The following is a 19,973-nucleotide window of genomic DNA, read 5'->3' as shown; positions in this document are numbered from 1 at the left end:
ATGGGGATGGGGGAATGGAGAATAGTGGGGATAGGTGAGTGGGGCATGGTGAGAAGGAAGAGGGGATGGTGGAGTGGGGAATGGTAGGGAGGCCGAGAAGACAGGTGAGGGGGGGAATGGTGGGGAGGACTGGGGGACAGGGAAGGTTGCTGTGGCTCAGGAACGCACATGCGTTGCTGAGCCACAGCAATACGTGGCCGGGTATTGCTAGTAATAAATAAATATATTCATCCTGTAGCCCATAACCATGAAAACATAACATCGTTTTCTGTTGACATTCCTACAATCCATTTTCTTTAGATTTTTGAACACACACTATTGTATATAATATTGATTGGTGAAAGCCCCATTATTATATGTAATAATTTATAGTTCTTATTATAATTTACTGAGAACTACCAAGATTTCTCAAAACAAAACTATGAGCCTTCAATCGGATGTAGCTGATGCATGATATTCGAATAGCATGGAAAATAGTACATAAATTTCACAATTTTCTGGAACTGGAAAAATACAATTATCATTGAAATTGGAGCAGTCCGACTATTTTGCTGTCTAAGGCGATGGGACGTGTACTATAGGACATACTTTGGTACGTAATGACGAGTTAGTGCCTGGTGATAGGAAATAACTGGAAATCTACCATAGAGGAACCATGAACATTATCAGCATAAGAACTATAAGCTTTTAGTTACATAGGTACTATGTTATAGCGAGAACGGGTTGCTTAGTTTTAATATCTTGTTTATTAAATAATGCAAGTTTTCCTAAAGTCAAGAGTATATTTCTCTACCTCATTAGAGTATATAGAAATATTTCTGTTTAATGCTCAGGGCACAAAATTTGTTGAAGATACACTGTTTTTATGTTGTTAATTATACAATAGAGTGATGTTCTTCTTGCAGCCAAAATTTAATTAAGCTCCGTCCCTGTAGCTTCTCTGACACTTTTGATCTGTATTCTCTCAACCAGATTAGAACCTTCAGGTCCTGCATTAATGACGGTACAACACTGGCCTTCATGTGGCATTGTATAATTGCTTGCACACCAACTTACCTCAGCTTCAGTGGTGTAATTTTTTAAAGTTTGCTTCGGTGCAGAGTCAGCAATGAATATGTAATTCAGAAGTACTCCAACCAGCCGCCGTGTTGATTTTTCTCTAGCGCCCACTGAAAGCCCAGATGCCAAGCATGTTCGTATGTGAGGAAGGTCGAGAGTCAGCCTGTTTTCTGGGCTTAAACCCAGCCCTAAAGTCTGCAATGATTCAGGACAATTTAAAAATGTAGAAAAATAATTGGTTACAATAAATTATGCATGCTCATTAAATTTGACTTTCGAAAATTTTGTAATCTTCTCAGTAGCATATTGATTTTTTTTCTGATTAGTGTAAGTATTTGAAAATTCTACCAAGTAACATACCATGCCAGGTGTACGATAACTTACTATAATGTCTCGCGGATAGAAATGATTTACAAGAAGGTCACAAACGTCGTCCAGGTGTTCCAGGGTCAGCCCCAAATATTCCTGCTCAGTGAAGCTCATCCTGACTCACGAGTTCTTGCAGACCTGGACGTGAGAGTTCCAATACCCTACAGAACAATAAATTAAATATTTTGATACAAATTATACTGAGCAATATCGTTATTCGCAATATATTTACTCAAGCTTGGTTAACGGTAAGAGTTGAGATACCATATTGATATACCTTAATATAACAGTCATAATCCATGACATAAGACATTACGTTTTTGTGAATAGCTTAGGACGTAGGAGTTAGTTACAGTGAATCTTCTTGGAAGTCACATGAGTAATTTCAAAGCAGTCATCATGGTATTACAGAAACTAGAGGTTGAATCAATGCAGTTACTGTAAGCATCTTATACAGATCTTATAATGCAGGCGCCTTTTTTAAGGCCCAAAGCTACGATGTTGTGGGGAAGATGTTAAGATCTGTTCCTAGGTGGTGAGTCCTGGTTCAAAGAAAACTTATGATAGAATGAGGGTGTGCTTGTGAGGGGTGAATCTTTCTTCAATAACTAAAGTACCTTTTATAACTATGGCTAGAAGAACTTGGACGGCTAGAAGAACTGTTGTCTTGTCTCGGTATACTCAGTATATAGGCAAGACAACAACGTCTCTCTCTAGGCGATTAACAATGCACAAACTACAGTCCTTATCAAGGAATATATATTCGCTACACACAACGAGACGATCATCAGGGATATTTTGACGAGTAACACCAAAATCATTGATAGATTCATTGATAACAGAAGATTAGACATTAATAAAGATTAATAAAGACATTAATGAAGAATAAAGACATTAATAAAGACATTAATGCAATGTCTCTGGATATCTTTTTGCCAGGCTTGAAAGAGGAGTACCCAGCGGCTTGTTAGTACCATATCTCAGTGGATCTTCCTTCCGCTACTTTGGCTCTGTGGCGACTTTTGATAGTTGGGAGTATTTTCTTCTTGATTTGCTCTATAATCTGTGAAAAACTTGGAGGTATTTGAACCTGTACAACAGGTGGAACAGTAGCAGATTTTGCTAGTGAGTCTGCCTTTTCATTACCATCTATGCCAATGTGACTTGCTATCCAGTTTATGATGATTGACAGTCCTAGATTATGGGCTTCTTTTCCTATATGTTGGATTTCTGTGAGGAGTTGTATATTATCTCTGTGCTGACTGGATAACAATGCCTGGAGCGAAGATTTAGAGTCGGTATGAATGATGACATCATGTAAATTATTCTCAATTGTATAGTTTATGGCCTGCTTCAGGGCATATAATTCTGTTTGCAATGTTGAGCACCAACTATTCATGCTCCAGTAAGCTTCATGGTTGGTAGTGTAAACTGCTGCCCCCTGCAGAACCTCTTTCTTGATCAACTGATCCGTCTGTGAAGATGTGAATCTTTGTAGGTCTTGAGATGCTCCAAGCCTCTGCGAGTCACATGCTGATTTTTTAACTGGTAATCCTTCAATGATTATCTTTAGACTCGATTCTTCCCATGGAGAAGACTGCCATGTGAGAGTTTGTGTTTGAGAATTTGTGGAATAAATTATAATTGGTATAAGGAATTTTAACTCGGAAAATTTCTAAGAACTTTCTTTATTCTTTAACCTTTATTCCTGTCGTGATATTCAACTAGGTCGCCTGAGGAAGGACTTGCTTAGCTAACACACCAGTGTAGTAAACAGCTCATTCCTCACTTTGGGACCATGTATGAACAATTGACTAGGCGCGAGCAAACGCCGAGACCCCAATGAAAATTGAAATCCCCTCTCTTAGGCCGCCGACCTTCGCCAATCGCCGAAGCGAATCTAACGAGTAGGTCACGGGCTCTCACAACAATAATTTATTGTTGTGTGGTGCCGTATATTTGATCCAAAGCTCAGAAAATTAGTCTCAATTTTATTAGTCGAGTGTGAAGAACATTTGCATAACAATAATAATGTGTGGGGGTGTAACGAAAGGCAGTGTTAACCATAACAACTTAGTTTATTCAATAAAGTACTAACTACTACAACAAAACAAAAAGAAATGTCAATGACGTTACTCGAAATCCTTCCTGTGACACTATCAATGACAGCTAGACACCAGCCCCTCGGACTGCATAATGAACTAACTCGAACATAAGCGTGACCACAGAGGAATCAACAAGAAACAAGAACTAACAGATCTATAATCACAATTACAACAAATGACACAGTAGGTTCTGAAATACGTCTCCAGTAACCTCCTAACTGTTCTAAGCCTCTGTGCAGTCTACTCCTGCAACAGCGGTTGCAATGCAATCAAATCAGTAGTCTTTCAATGACAACAATAACTAATGGGTTCACTGGCAACTCCAGCACCCTTCCTCAAATTAATCCTTACGTTAACACTCCGTCCCACGGACGATCAACAATCAATAGCAATTGATTTACGTTAATAACACAATAGCATTTACGTTAATAACAAGGTAACATTTACGTTAAATTAACAACTCTTACAACTGTCACTAGTAATGTGGAAATTACACAACACTCTACCCGTCGAGCATTCAGTGAGAAAATCCCATTAATCCCTGTACTTCCAGACAGCTGATTAATCTCTTTACTAGTTACGTTAATTTACGTTAATCGGTTACTAATCACTCAGCGATGGTAAACTCTGATTTACAATGTCCAAAGTGCTAAGAGAACGGTAATCACTCGTGATTACCTTTAGAGTAATTAATTACTATCCTCAAGATCAATAATTAAACAATTAAAATACTCAACCTTTCACACTGGCTCAGCAATTTACATTAAGGTATGAATTCCGTCTAAGCCTTCCATACTCAGACCAATTCAGGTGGCTAATAACGGTAATTAGGCACCACGTTTACGTTATTCTAAAATGACGCTACTCCTCCCACAAGTCAATCAAGTGCCGGCACTTCCGGGCAGATAACGACGTTACGTTAATGGAACAATGTAGCCTTCGTGTGAGTCGGTCAAACAAGGATCGAGATTAATTACTTTGACTTCCTGAAACACGTCAATTACCCGACCCACTGACCGTTAATTACGACAGACAATACTCTAATTCTTATCTGGCTGATGGCTAGGCTCCTCGAGACTACCGTAGCTGCTTGTAGGAAAGTATATTAACCCAAACGTATTCTACGTTACTCAAATTGTCAAAGAACAAATTCTCTTAAAGCAATGGGCGTTCCCTTGGTTACGGTATATTAATTGCCTCGCAATAACCTCACTGAATACTGGACTTCGATGTCCTACCAGATAACCAGGAGAATATATGTGTACCCAAGTACTCGTCTACAGCCGAGTTCACCCACGATAATGACAAATCACACTAACAAATCACAGTGACTTACGTTACAATCCGGTTGCAATGACAATACTGCAGAACCTAGTAAAATAACCTACAGGACATGAACCCTCTAGAACACTGCCTCACAATGGCTTTACTGGACTGCAATCACATACGGTGATTGCTCAACACTAGCAACAATCGCCATCAAATAACAACCCCCTTTGCAATAACACACACGGCAAGTACTCTAATTTCCAAATATTAGGATACTGCACACACTTACTTACTGTTGCAAATGACCCCAGTGCTCTTAATAACCCCCTAGAACACAGGTCAATATATTTCAATCACCTCACAGTAAATAACACAATAACACTGGGCACCGTGACACTACGATTATATATATATATATATATATATATATATATATATATATATATATATATATATATATATATATATATATATATATAATTACTGCTGACACATGTAGCCTACAGCTATCAAACGTTATTGGTAACACTAAGGAGAATCTCACACTCCTTAAATCACATGGGTGAGTGATTTATCGATCACGCATGTCAATAAACACTCGAGAGTTACGTTACTCGACAGAGCGGGGGCGGTCTCTCTAGACAGCCTCGTCACTCACCAAAACTCACCAAAATTACGTTAATTATTACTGCAACCACAATATATATTTATATAAATCACACTTGTCACGGACCTGGGAACAATACAAGAAATTAAAGCCACACTGTGGCACACTCCACAATAATCATTGCCAGGAATCACTGGCGTTACACATACCTGATCGCTCAGTGTTGGAATTCCACACCTGCAAGACCACACATGGAAATGATATCACTCCGTCCCACGGACGATCAAAAATGATTACCACAATGAAATAAAAGAATTATTTCATGGACATCTTCTCAGTCCTTGGCTAATCTATGTATCCTCTGTTCCCGTGTGTACCCACACACACACACACACAGTACGTCTGTGTACACCAGGCTTAAGTCCCTCTGGACTGACAAGATGACAACACAGGTGATTAATCTCCTCGTCCACAATTCACTCCACCTGAACAGGTGCTGCGTGACAATGTGACGGAACACTTGACCTCGAATTCAAGCTTTAGAGACTACTAATCACCAGAAATACACACATAGGTACTTACTCATTCACACTGCCGGCTTTACACACCATTCCCATACATCAGGCACCCCGCTATAGGTGGCTGGCTCGCTCCGGGTGGCGTAAGCGGCGGTAGTATTTATTCGAAAAATTGGCGCACACTCGAACCCCTCCCACTCAACACGGCTGAGTTTGCACCCTCGACTCCCCGGTGAAGTGAAGCGTTCATACCCAGGTGACGCGCACAACGATAGCGTCTCTCACAAACATGGGAAATTTGCCTTAACACTGCCACGAATTTCCCCGTTCCCATCGACTGCTACAGAGCACTAGCAAGTCTAATCAACACTGGTATGGGATCTACGAATCTGTTGCTGCTCGTATGCACATTCTTCACGATCCCAGATCACTGTACCTCTACCCCCTGCACAAAAATGTCTTAAACCCCCTCCAAGCGACGACTTCGGCCGGATTCTGTGACGACCGTTGTCGTAAGTGAAGCAGGAAGCATCAGCAGTTGAGTAGTCCAGCCACCACGACGCCCTATACTTCAATTTGGCCGAATTGAGTACAGAGAGCGTCTTGACAAGGTGGCAGCTGAGTTCAGAATGAGGCTACACCGGCTCTCCCCGCGTCCTTCTCGAAATAACCAATGAGAGGAAGGCATACAGCGGCCTACCCCTTTCTTCCAATCAGCGACGGTGTAGCATAGCCCCTAGGGCAACTCCAAGATGGCCGACCAACATGGCGGCTCAAGATGTTTCTAAGATGGCGGCGGTTTCCATGACAACGACACAAGTGGCTAGCGAGCGCGGGAGGCCCACACACCCACGCCGGCGGCCTAGCCGTTCCCGCGCAAAATCGAGTCTGGCCTCAAAGCCATACAATGAGATGATGCTATCAGCTCTAGCACTGTCCACAGACATGCCACCCCGGCCAGGGTAACATTTATGGACTGCTGATGACTTGGGCTCTCACATGAGCCCAAACACTAGATGTTTCGGTTGCTGGTTACCAAACTTAAGTCCGCCCACTTAACAAGTGCACTTAACAAGTGTACTGGCTCCCACAGGCATAAGAGCACTATTGTAAGTGAGCTGGTGAACCATCTCCTCACATGCCGAAAGTGTTGATACGGTCAATCTTCCCCTTTGTTTTTAATGGTCCATTTCAAGTCCACTTCCTCTAGAATCTTGACCAGATTATCCGTCCATGCACTTGTTCTATATTGAAGGTTTCTCTGAAGCGATCTGTGTATGGTGTCTTTGATTGGCAGTCTGGCGGTGGTTCTAACCGGTTTTGCTGTTAAGTGGCTATCTTTTGTTTGATCCTGTTTTCTAATGCTGGTAAGTTGGTTTCCCTTCTTAGATTCTCTGTACGCGTCCATATAGGTGCTTCCAGCATTGTTCTGAGAGAATCATTTTGAGACACTTCCAGTTTCTCCCATTGGTTATCACTGAGGGATGTTAGAGCAGAAGCAGCAGAGTCAATGAGTGACCTAACTCCTTGAACGTAGTACATTTTGAGTACTAGTAGGGATGCACCATCTCTAAGACTTGCCAGGGAGCGCAAAGCTGAGTTATTGGCTTTACAACGTTGCCGAAGATATTCAATTTCTTGAATGAATTTCAACTGACTGTCTATTATGACTCCTAGGTATTGAAAAGAGGTAACCCACTCAATTTCATGTCCTTGTATTGCGATTCTGATGTCTTCAATTCTCATTGTAACAGCCATGGATTTTGTTTTATTGCTGTTTATTTTCACTGCTATGCATTCCGCTTTCCCTGCTGATAATATCTAGGCATTTTTGTGCATGGTTCCTTGCGCCTTGCCATTGATGATGACCACAAAGTCGTCTGCATAGTTAAGTAGTTTGGCTTTTGGTAACTTGAGCTTCATGAATTATTCCTTGAGCCAGTTGAAGAGGAAGGGGCTTAGTATTCCTTCCTGCGATGTTCCATTTTCCAGCCTCTTTGAGGTCGATGTTTTTCCTTATAATTTGACTTTAGATTCTCGCTTAAGCAGGTTTCCTTTGGCAAAGGCAAGAGCGTGTCCTTTGATTTCCTTATCCACAAAGCCTCACAGTGTAGCTGGAGCATTGGCTAACTCGAAGGCTTTTTCAAGGTCTTGAAAAATAAGGATTCCAGGTTTGTCATTGACATGATCCAGGAGGGAGGTAAGGCATTTTGTGGTTCCAACAACTTTTCTGTAACCAAACATTTTGGTGTAGTGGATTGGCTTTCTATTCAATTCGATTAAGATCCATTCTGTCTGCAGTTTTGGCCAGACAGCGTGTTAATGAGATGGGTCTTGGATTTCCTTTGTCTTTAGGTTTTGGAATGTGAACTATAATTGCACTGTTCCAAGAGAGTGGTCGAGTTCTTGTCACCCATACTCTGTTAATAAGATTCAAGAAGGCGTCTTCACCCTTTTCTCCTAGCTTGGCCAGCATGTTGTAAGTGATTTTGTCCTCGCCTGGAGTTGTATTTTTAGTTTTCTTTGTAGCTCTTCTGAGTTCTTTCAGATTGAAAGGTTGGTCTAGTTCGTCAGGTCATCATCTAGTTTTTTCCATCTTGCTGCTTGAAGTCTTTGTTGGTGGGTCAGTTGCTTGAGGAAGTTGAGTGGAACTGGCTCTAGAAGCAAATAGATTTGCTAACCTTTCCGCTTCTTGCTCTGGATGAACATGATGCAGCGGAGCAGGAGGAGATTTTCCTTGGGCCTTGTTGATCTGCCTTCAGATGTCGTCCAAGGATGTATGCTGATTTAGCTTGGCACACCACTCGAGCCATTTTCCTTCTCTGATTTTTGCTGTTTCTTCATGCACATGATCTCGGACAGCTCTAAGAAGTCCTTGATTAGTTTCGGTTCTATCTCTTCTGAAATTCATTCGTGCACAATTTAGTCTGTTATGTAGCTTTTTGAGTTAGACGTGACATGATAGAGGTTTACAAGTGGATGAATGGATACAACAAAGGGGATATTAATAGGGTTTAAAAGTATCAACACAAGACAGAACACGAAACAATAGGTATTAATTGTATACGTTTAGATTTTGGAAAGACTTGGGTAAATACTGGTTCGGTAGCAGGGTTGTTGATTTGTGGAACCAATTACCGCGTACGATGGTGGAGGTGGGGTCGCTCGATTGTTTCAAGCTTCGGTTGGACATATATATGAGTGGGATTGAGTAGTTATAAATAAGAGCTGCCTCGTATGGGCCAATCGGCCATCTGCAGTTACCTTTGTTCTTACGTTATTATGAGACCTAACGAAACGCATTACTAGGTGTCAGACACAAATCAAAAGTACAAATGAACATTGTAGAGTTAATTTTTAATCTTCCTGCTTCAGTGAAGAAAAACATTACGAATATCGAGAAGATTCGTGCCAGAATCTGGCACGAATCATGGGTGGCTTTAATTTTAGTGGAATAAACTGGGTGAACAAAACAGGGAATAATGAAACAGAAGATTTTCTAGAATTAATTGACGATTGCTTTCTTACGCAACATATTAAGGAACCAACGCGGGGAAATAATACTTTAGATTTAGTGTTAACTAACAGGGAAACACAAATTAAGGACATGGAAATAGGGAGTGAGCTAGGGAACAGTGATCATAAAGAAATCAGATTTAGCATAGAATGGAATAGATCTATAGGAGAAAATTCTGTTAAAGTGCCTGATTTTCGAAAAGCTGATTTCAATAGCCTAAGAATTTTTTGGGGTCAAATAGATTGGAATATCTTGGGGATGGGGTGTGGGCTAGACGTGAACCCAGCGACAGGTGACGGAAAAGGGGATTTCGATATGGATTCAAAATATAACCTATTTAAAAATATTCTAAGCAAAGCCCAGGAACGTAGTATACCATATAAATTGAATAGATCGAATACTAATGATCCAAAGTGGATAACAAAGGATCTGAAGAACATTATAGGTAAAAAGAGAGCGTGGTACAAAAGGATTAAGAAAGGGGAAGTTAGTTTAGAACAGGAATTCGTATAACTGGTTAGAAATATTAAAAAAGAGATAAGGAAAGCAAAAAGAAACTACGAAGTTCGCATAGCAGGGCAAGTGAAGACAAAACCTAAAGTTTTTTTTTCTGTCATATCGAACTAAGACTAGGGAAAGGATAGGTCCATTAAAAACTGAGTCAGGTCAAATAACGGATAATGACGAGGAGATGAGTAGTATCTTTAATAAATATTTTATATCTGTATTTACTAAAAAGGAACTTAACAATATGCCTTCAGCCGAACAAGTCTATGTGAGTGGGGACGAGGACAGGTTGACTAGTTTAGCAGTTACCAGGGAGGATGTAATTAAACAAATAGTAAAACTAAAACCAAACAAATCCCCAGAGCCAGAAGAAGTGTTTGCCAGGGTGCTTAATGAATGCAAAGAGGAGCTTTCCGAGCCACTGTCTATCATATTTAATTAATCAATAGAGTTAGGCAGAGTTCCAGAGTCATGGAAGGTAGCTAATGTGGTGGCAATTTTTAAGAAAGGAAATAGATCACTTGCATCAAACTATTGGCCAATTAGCCTAACGTCTATTGTAGGAAAGTTACTTGAATCAATAATTGAAAATACAATTCGTCTTCATCTTGAAAAACATAAATTAATAAATGAGTCGCAACATGGTTTTACAAATGGCCGTTCATGTTTAACAAATTTGCTATCTTTTTATTCCAGCATAGTTGAGGCAGTTGATAGTGGTAAGGATTGTGATGTTGTGTACCTTGACTTTAGCAAAGCTTTTGATACAGTGCCACATGAAAGACTGATTAAAAAAATAGAGGCTCATGGTATTGGGGGTGCTATATTAAGTTGGATTAGGGCATGGCTATTCCAAAGGAAACAGAGAGTTAGTATAAATGGGGTTAATTAAGTCAAAGTGGGATAATGTTGTTAGTGGAGTGCCTCAAGGCTCTGTCCTGGGACCTCTGTTGTTTTTAATATTCATAAATTATTTAGATTCAGGTTTGAGTAGCAACATCTGCAAATTTGCAGATGATACAAAAATCGGTAGGGTAGGGGAAATTAATACGGAAGAAGACTCACTATCACTTCAAGTTGATCTAAATAGGGTTTGGAAATGGCCAAAAGATTGGCAGATGGAGTATAATGCTGATAAATGTAAAACTCTGAGGCTAGGTAATGATGATAGAGTTATAAGATAGGAGCTAGATGGTGTTGAGATTGCGAAGTCGGATTGCGAAAGGGATCTGGGAGTTATGATTAGTAAGAATTTAAAACAAAATTATCAATGCATGAATGTTCGTAATAAGGCAAATAGGACACTGGGATTTATTAATGGAAGCGTTAGTAACAAGACACCTTGTGTGGTTCTTCAGCTATATCTTGCTCTGGTTAGGCCCCATTTAGATTATGCAGTTCAGTTTTGGTCGCCGTACTATAGATGAATATATATTCACTTGAACGTGTCCGGCGTAGGATGACTAAGTTAATTACCCAAATTAGAAATCTTTCATATGAAGAAAGATTAACAAAGCTTAAATTGCATTCACTGGAAAGGCAAAGAGTTAGGGGTGACATGATAGAGGCTTACAAGTGGATGAATGGACATAACAAAGGGAATATTAATAGAGTATTAAAAGTATCAACACAAGACAGATCACGAAGCAATGGATATAAATTGAATAAGTTTAGATTTAGGAAAGACTTAGGTAAATACTGGTTCAGTAACAGGGTTGTTGATTTGTGGGACCAATTACCGTGCAACGTGGTAGAGGTGGGGTCCTGCGATTGTTTCAAGTGTGGGTTGGACATGTTTATGATTGGGATTGGGTGGTTATAGATAGGAGCTGCCTCGTAGGCCAATAGGCCTTCCGCAGTTACCTTTATTCTTATGTTCTTATGAATCATAACTCTAAAATTTTCTGTCGTTTTCAGAAATATCATCAACATATCTAAACCATGTAATGATTCCAGGGGTACTTTTTGAGACAAATTTCTTTTCGAAAAATTTCATGTACAAATTTGAAAGCAACCGCGACAGACCCAAATTATTACCTGCGTCTGAGAGACTACTTGTCAGGCGCAGGTAGTCACAGTGAGAGGTTGTGCGTAGCTGGAGCTCTGATTGTAGTACTATTATCATAGCAATAATGGAAGTTGTAGTGATGGAACTGATGAATCTAGTTGGAGCTCTGAGGACAGAGTTGGGTTCTCTACGGGAGGATGTACGACAGCTGAAACAACAGCAGGAAGAAACAAAGGAGAAGACCATTATTAAAAAGACTTCGTCTTGGAAAGTCGTAAAGGACAGGGGTCTTAAGAAGACTTTAACAAAGTCGCCTACAGGTACCGTAAGGTTTCCAACTCATTTGCCTGTTGGAGGATGAGTGCTGTGGTGAGCCTTCAGTTCGTTCGAAAGGGAAAGCAACAAAGTGCAGGTCCCTCAAAGTGCTCAGAGAGTAAAGGAAGTAACTAAGCGAATTTTGGTTGTAGGAGATTCCCAGGTCCAAAATATAGTTCTTTCCAAAATATTTGGAAAGAACTTTTCGTGCCAGAGATAGGGAAAACAGGTTAAGGGTTTGCTATCCGGGAGCTGGAACTGGCGATATTATTAATAACATGAATGATGTTATGGCTGGAAATGGGACTAAACCCATTATATGTATTAGTGCAGGTGGAAATGATGTTGGACGAGTTAGGAGTGAGGAACTGATGCAAAGGTATAAGACAGCCATAGATTTAGTTAGGAACAAGGGGGGAATCCAGATCATATGTGGCATTCTTCCAAGAAAGGGAGAGGGAAATGAATGGAATTGCCGGCTGGAAAAATATTGCAAATCAAATGCAACATCTTTCATAGACAACTGGGAACACTGTTATGGAAGAGATGAAATGTATGCTCGGGATGGGGTGCATCTATCGAGGGCTGGGGTTGTTGTGCTTGCGAATTCATTGAAACCAGTGGTTTGAGGCGTTTGTTTGGGTTTGGGTTTAAATTGTTAGTAGATAGTGGTATGGGAATTGAAATGGAGAAAGGAGTAATAAAAGTATGTGTTTGTGGGGAAAACAAATTGGCAAAATGACCACGGAAAGAGAAGGGCCTCAAAATAACAATACATTTAGGGTATATTACACTAACAGTAGAAGTCTAAGAAATAAAATAAACGATTTATATGCTCTTGTGTACACAGAAAAAAATAAATATTATTGCACTTACCGAAACGTGGATGACTGTAGAAAATAGAGAACTACTAGCTGAATGCTAAATAAATGGATTTAAACTATTTGACACAGATAGATATATTAGACGAGGAGGGGAGTATCCATATATGTTAGGGAAAAGTTAAAATGTAATCTCAAAGAGGGAATCAAACTGATCCACAAAGAAACTATTTGGATAGAATTAAACGAAAGAGCAAATAATCTTCTAATAGGAGTTATATACAGGCCACAAAACTTAGACAGGATGGTAGCAAAGCACCTATGGGATGAAATATCTAGAGCATCTAGGTCTAGCAGTATTTGTGTCATGGATGACTTTAACTTTAGTGGAATAAATTGGTTTAACAAAACAGAGAATATTGAAGCAGAAGATTTTCTAGAATTAATTGATGATTGCTTTATTATGCAACACATTAAGGAACCAACGAGGGAAAATAATATTTTAAATTTAGTGTTAACTAACAGGGAAACACAAATGAATGACATCGAAATAGGAAATGAGCTAGGGAACAGTGATCACAGAGAAATCAGATTTAGCATAGAATGGAATAGATCTGTAGGAGAAAATTATGTTAAAGTGCCGGATTTTCGAAAAGCTGATATTAATTGAAAAAGTAATTCTTTGGGCCAAATAGATTGGAAAGTCTAGGGCATGGGGGGGGGGGGGAAGTCTTGGAGCGAGACGAAAACCCCAGCCATGGGGTGACGTAAAAAGGGATTTCGATGTTGATTCAAAATATAACTTATTTACATATATTTTAAGCAAAGCTCAGGAACGTAATATACCATACAAATTGAATAGATCGAATACTAATGAACCAAAGTGGATAACAAAGGATCTGAAGAACCTTATAGGTAAAAAGAGAGCGTGATACAAAAGAATTAGGAATGGGGAAGTCAGTTTAGATCAGGAATTCGTACAAATGGTTAGAAATGTTAAAAAAATGATAAGGAGGGCAAAAAGAAATTATGAGGTTCGTATAGGCCAAGCAAAGGAAAATTATACAGTTTTTTTTCAGTTATATCGGTCAAAGGTTAAAGAAAGGATAGGTCAATTAAAAACTGAGACAGGTCAGATAACGGATAATGACGAAGAGATGAGAAGTATTTTTAATAAATATTTTGTCTCTGTATTTCCTAAAGAAATCTTAACTTTATGCCTTCAGCCGAACAAGTCTATATGGGTGGGGACGAGAACAGGTAGACTAGTCTAACAGGGATTATATTATTAAACAAATAGTAAAACTCAAACCAAACAAATCCCCAGAGCCGGATGAAGTGTTTGCCAGGGTGCTTAAAGAATGCAAAGAGGAGCTTTGCCATTGTATACCATATTTAATAAATCATTAGAGCCAGGCAGAGAGCCAGAGTCATGGAAGGTAGTTAATGTGGTACCAATTTTTAATTAAGAAAGGATAGAGATCACTTGCATCAAACTATTGGCCAATTAGCCTAACGTCTATTGTGGGAAAGTTACTTGTATCGATAATTGCAAACACCATTCGTCTCCATATTGAAAAACATAAATTAATAAACGACTCACAACATGGTTTTACAAATGGCTTGTACACCAGTTGCAAAGTGCTCCTGGCAGTATGGGTTCGAGTCACTTCTGGGGTGTGAGTTTTTAGTGGCATATATGCCTGGGGACCATTCATGATTGTTCGCCTTTGTGTTCTTCATGTGTGCCCCAAAGACTGAGGTGATTTGATAAAATATTATGCCCAAGATTACCATCAGAGTGCCGGCGGGATGATGGGGAAATAGCCTCAGCTACCATCATCTTTTGTCCGGTCAAGAAGGTCGAGTGGTTAAGGTCTCCTGTACACCAGTTGCAAAGTGCTCCTGGCAGTATAATTCGAGTCACATGTGAGTTTTCAGTTGTATATATGCCTGGGGACCATTCACGCTTGCTCACATTTGTGTTCCTCACGTGTGCTCCAAAGAATGAGGTGATTTGTTAAAATACTATGACCAAGATAACCATCAGAGTGCCGGCAGGATGATGGGGAAATAGCCTCAAATACCACCATATTTTGTCCGGCCGGGAAGGTCGAGTGGTTAAGGTATCCTGTACACCAGTTGCAAAGTACTTTTGGCAATATAGGTTCGGGTTACTTCTGGGATGTGAGTTTTCAGTTGCATATATGCCTGGGGACCGTTCAGGCTTGTTTGCATTTGTGTTCCTCATTTGTGCCCCAAAGAATGAGGTGATTTGATAAAATACTATGCCCATGATTGCTGTCAGAGTGCCGGCGGGATTATGGGGAAATAGCCTCGGCTACCATCATCTTTTGTCAAGTCGTGATGGTCGAATGGTAAGGTGTCCTGTACACCAGTTGCAAAGTACTCCTGGCAGAATGGGTTCGAGTCACTTGTGAGTTTTCAGTTGCATATATGCCTGGGGACCATTCAGGCTTGTTCACATTCGTGTTCCTCACTTGTGCCCCAAAGAATGAGGTGATTTGTTAAAATACTATGACCAAGATAACCATCAGAGTGCCGGCGGGATGATGGGGAAATAGCCTCAAATACCACCATATTTTTTCTGGCCGGGAAGGTCGAGTGGTTAAGGTATCCTGTACACCAGTTGCAACAACCCGTTCTCGCAAATTTAATAAGTCAATATTGACTTATTAAATATGTGCATAGGTGACATACTTAACATAATAGATACCCATAAAAAGATTCATAGAAAACACCGACCTTACCTAACTTGTTAGTATCTTAAGATAAGCATCTTATTGCTTCGTTATTACAATTATTACCTAACCTATAATAGGTATAGGTTAAGTAATAATTGTAATTACGAAGCAATAAGATGCTTATCTTAAGATACTAGCAAGGTTAGGTAAGGTCGGTGTTTTCTATGAATCTTTTTAAGGGTATCTATTATGTTTAGTATATCACCTTTGCACGTAGTTAATAAGTCAATATTGACTTTACGAATTTGCGAGAACGGGTTGGTTGCAAAGTACTTCTGGCAATATAGGTTCGAGTTACTTCTGGGATGTGAGTTTTCAGTTGCATATATGCCTGGGGACCGTTCAGGCTTGTTTGCATTTGTGTTCCTCATTTGTGCCCCAAAGAATGAGGTGATTTGATAAAATACTATGCCCATGATTGCTGTCAGAGTGCCGGCGGGATTATGGGGAAATAGCCTCGGCTACCATCATCTTTTGTCCAGTCGTGATGGTCGAATGGTAAGGTGTCCTGTACACCAGTTGCAAAGTACTCCTGGCAGTATGGGTTCGAGTCACTTGTGAGTTTTCAGTTGCATATATGCCTGGGGACCATTCAGGCTTGTTCGCATTCGTGTTCCTCACTTGTGCCCCAAAGAATGAGGTGATTTGATAAAATACTACGCCCAAGATTACCATCAGAGTGCTGGTGGGATGATGGGGAAATAGCCTCAACTAATATCATCTTTTGTCCGGTTGTGATGGTCGAGTGGTTAAGGTGTCCTGTACACCAGTTGCAAAGTTCTCCTGGCATTATGGGTTCGAGTTACCTCTGAGGTGTGAGTTTTCAGTTATATATATGCCTGGGGACCATTCAGGCTTTTTCGCATATACTGCAGGTATGTTGACGACATTTTTACACAGGTACCTGATGTCAGACATCTGCAGGAGCTGAAGGAGGCATTTGAGCAGAGTTCCGTGCTGCGTTTCACTTACGAGATGGAAAAGGATGGGAAGCTGCCCTTTCTAGATGTAACAGTCATGGAAAAGAGCGGAGGTTTCCACACTGCAGTCTACACTAAGGAAACGAACATAGGAATGTGCCTAAATGCCAACAGCGACTGCCCAGACAGATACAAGAGGAGTGTTGTTAACGCATATGTCGACCGTGCTCTCAGCCACAGCTCAGAATGGAAGCAAGTCGACGAAGAACTCTGTAGGGTAAGGCAGGTCCTAGTCAACAACCGCTTCTCCAATGGTTTCGTCGAAGACATCATAAGAAGGAAAGTGAAACGCCATGCAACCTCTGAAGAGACAACTAACACAACACCTATACCCCCTATTAGACTATTTCACAGGAACTTCTTTTCCACAGCTCATAAAACGGAGGAAAGGGTCCTGAAAGATATTGTTAATAGAAACGTTATCCCTACAGACAAAAATCTGAGGATACAACTGACGATTTACAATAAAACCAGAAAAACGGCCAGCCTACTCATGAGAAGCTCTCCAGACACAAAGCAAAACGCTTTAAAAGAGACCAACGTCGTCTATGCCTTCAAATGCCCTCTTGGGGACTGTAAGCTGCAAAAAACCCAGTATATAGGCAAGACAACAACATCTCTTTCTAGGCGTTTAACGATGCATAAGCAACAGGGCTCCATTAAGGAACATATAATCTCTTCCCACAACCAAACCATCGCCAGAGAAATCCTAGTAAACAACACAGAAATCATCGATAGATACAGCGATAGCAGACGGCTTGACGTTTGCGAGGCACTACACAATAAGAAGTCAACACCAGCAATCAACAGCCAATTAATGCACAACTATATTCTACCCACCTCAAGACTCCGCTCCAATATAGAAGCATCAAGAAATATGGACCAATAGGCTTTCTACAATCACTGCCATTCAATACCCATTGTTTCGTGTTCTGTCTTGTGTTGATGAATTTAATACCCTATTAATACCACCTCACCCCATCCACCTCACTCAAATGTAGATATAAACAAATCGGAGATGTGTAAGTTCTATTCAGTTGTGTATATGTAAACTAAAGTCTTTGAAAATGTAATAAGTTTTACGAAACGCGATCAAGTGTCGCGTCAGACTAGAAATAAAAATGAATTTTGGAGTATTGTTTTTTGAATTACCACCAGCAGTAAAAAGAAATGTACGAAAGATTGAGAAAATTCGTGTTAGAATTATTAATCTTACTTTTTCGGTCATATTTAATAATATATATATATATATTATTAAATATGACCGAAAAAGTAAGATTAATAATTCTAACACGAATTTTCTCTATCTTTCTTACGTTTCTTTTCACTGTTGATGGTAATTCAAAGATCAATTCTCCAAAATTCATTTGTATTTCTAGGCTGACGCAACACTTGAGCGCGTTTCGTAAAACTTGTTACATTTTCAAAGACTTTAGTTTACAAACACACAACTGAAACTGAATAGAGCTTGCACATCTTCGAGTTTATATCTACATTTGGGTGAGGTGGATGAGGTGAAAAGAAACTTTCAACAATGGGTATTAAATTCAAACACAAGACAGAACTTGTGTTTATGAACTTGTATAGTTGTGTGAACCACAACTATATTCTACCCACTTCAAGACTCCGCTCCAATATAGAAGCATCAAGAAATATGTACCAATAGGCTTTCTACAATTACTTCCATTCAATACCCATTGTTTCGTGTTCTGTCTTGTGTTTGAATTTAATACCCATTTAATACCCATTGTTGAAAGTTTGTTTTCACCTCATCCACCTCACCCAAATGTAGATATAAACTCGAAGATGTGCAAGCTCTATTCAGTTTCAGTTGTGTGTTTGTAAACTAAAGTCTTTGAAAATGTAATAAGTTTTACGAAACGCGTTCAAGTGTCGCGTCAGACTAGAAATAAAAATGAATTTTGGAGAATTGGTCTTTGAATTACCACCAACTGTGAAAAGAAACGTAAGAAAGGCAGAGAAAATTCGTGTTAGAATTATTAATCTTACTTTTTCGGTCATATTTAATAATAAATGTCTACAGGAAAGACTGCTACCAAAATATAATAATATATATATATATATATATATATATATATATATATATATATATATATATATATATATATATATATATATATATATATATAAATATATATATATATATATATATATATATATATATATATATATATATATATATATATATATATATATATGTATAATATATATATATATATATATATATATATATATATATATATATATATATATATATATATATATATATATATGTATGTATGTATGTATGTATGTATGTATGTATGTATGTGTATGTGTATGAGCTCGAGTGGTCTACCATAATACACAGAACTGCTGTTGTTACCTACTTTTACTATCTAGCACGGGTTGAACTACGTCTGCACTACTCGGGTGAAAAGGATCCACAACGACCGTGCACAAACACGACACCTTGAAAAATGGAGTAAATCTCCCACCATTGATAAAGCTTACCTAATCTCTAATCAGCTCTTGAGCAGGTAGTCATGCGGACTCTCACCTGTTACACCTTCTCCCACATGCAGACGATGAGGCACAATAACGTGGATTGAAGATATGAAAACTGAAGCACACTCCAGACGATCGACTTGATAATGGTCCTGGACGGAACGAAACGTCGTTGTCTGCTCATCTTCTGGTGTGTGTGGTTTAGTTCTCATATCTTCTCCCACCCCCGGAGTGGGATGGATGAGCCTCATCCATTCCACCCCGAAAAACACCACCTACTAGAGAAGGATTAGTGAACCTCATCAACACCACTTCAATAACACATCAACTTCTTCCTTTTTGAAGATCACCACCTTATTCTCCACTCCTCTCTTTCTTCCCCAATCACGCAACACGCCTCTTTATCACCCCGACCCTGTCTTCTTCATCCCCAATCTCACATGCCTTATCACATCAGCAGGTCGGGCGCCCTGCCACTGCACCAAGTGCCACTTCCAACCCATTCCAATTAAGCTATTTTTCCACTGATAAGCTCATTATTAACAATTATCTCTAACTCACTCACACTAATAACTCAATTTTAACTCTAACCATCCAGAAAATTAGAATATTTATATACTCGAGG

The 19,973-nt window shown here is 39.5% G+C and overlaps 1 protein-coding gene across 1 annotated transcript in view; it reads right to left on the bottom strand.

Moving 5' to 3' along the window:
- LOC138349850 (uncharacterized) overlaps positions 1–19,321 on the bottom strand; it is an 83,157-nt gene extending 63,836 nt beyond the window's left edge. The window contains exons 1-3 of the mRNA XM_069325244.1: positions 19,231–19,321; positions 1,444–1,589; positions 1,057–1,254 (exon numbers count right to left, since the gene is read on the bottom strand). Of these exons, the coding sequence (XP_069181345.1) occupies positions 1,057–1,254; positions 1,444–1,542 (297 nt within the window). The 5' untranslated portion in view covers positions 1,543–1,589; positions 19,231–19,321. The remainder of the gene's footprint in view (positions 1–1,056; positions 1,255–1,443; positions 1,590–19,230) is intronic.
- Between the last annotated feature and the right edge of the window lie 652 nt (positions 19,322–19,973).

The sequence above is a fragment of the Procambarus clarkii genome, chromosome 16 (assembly GCF_040958095.1).
Source record: "Procambarus clarkii isolate CNS0578487 chromosome 16, FALCON_Pclarkii_2.0, whole genome shotgun sequence".
Classification (NCBI taxonomy): Eukaryota; Metazoa; Arthropoda; class Malacostraca; order Decapoda; family Cambaridae; genus Procambarus; species Procambarus clarkii.
The sequence above is the reverse complement of the archived record's forward strand: the minus strand, read 5'-3'. Positions and strand labels throughout refer to the sequence as shown.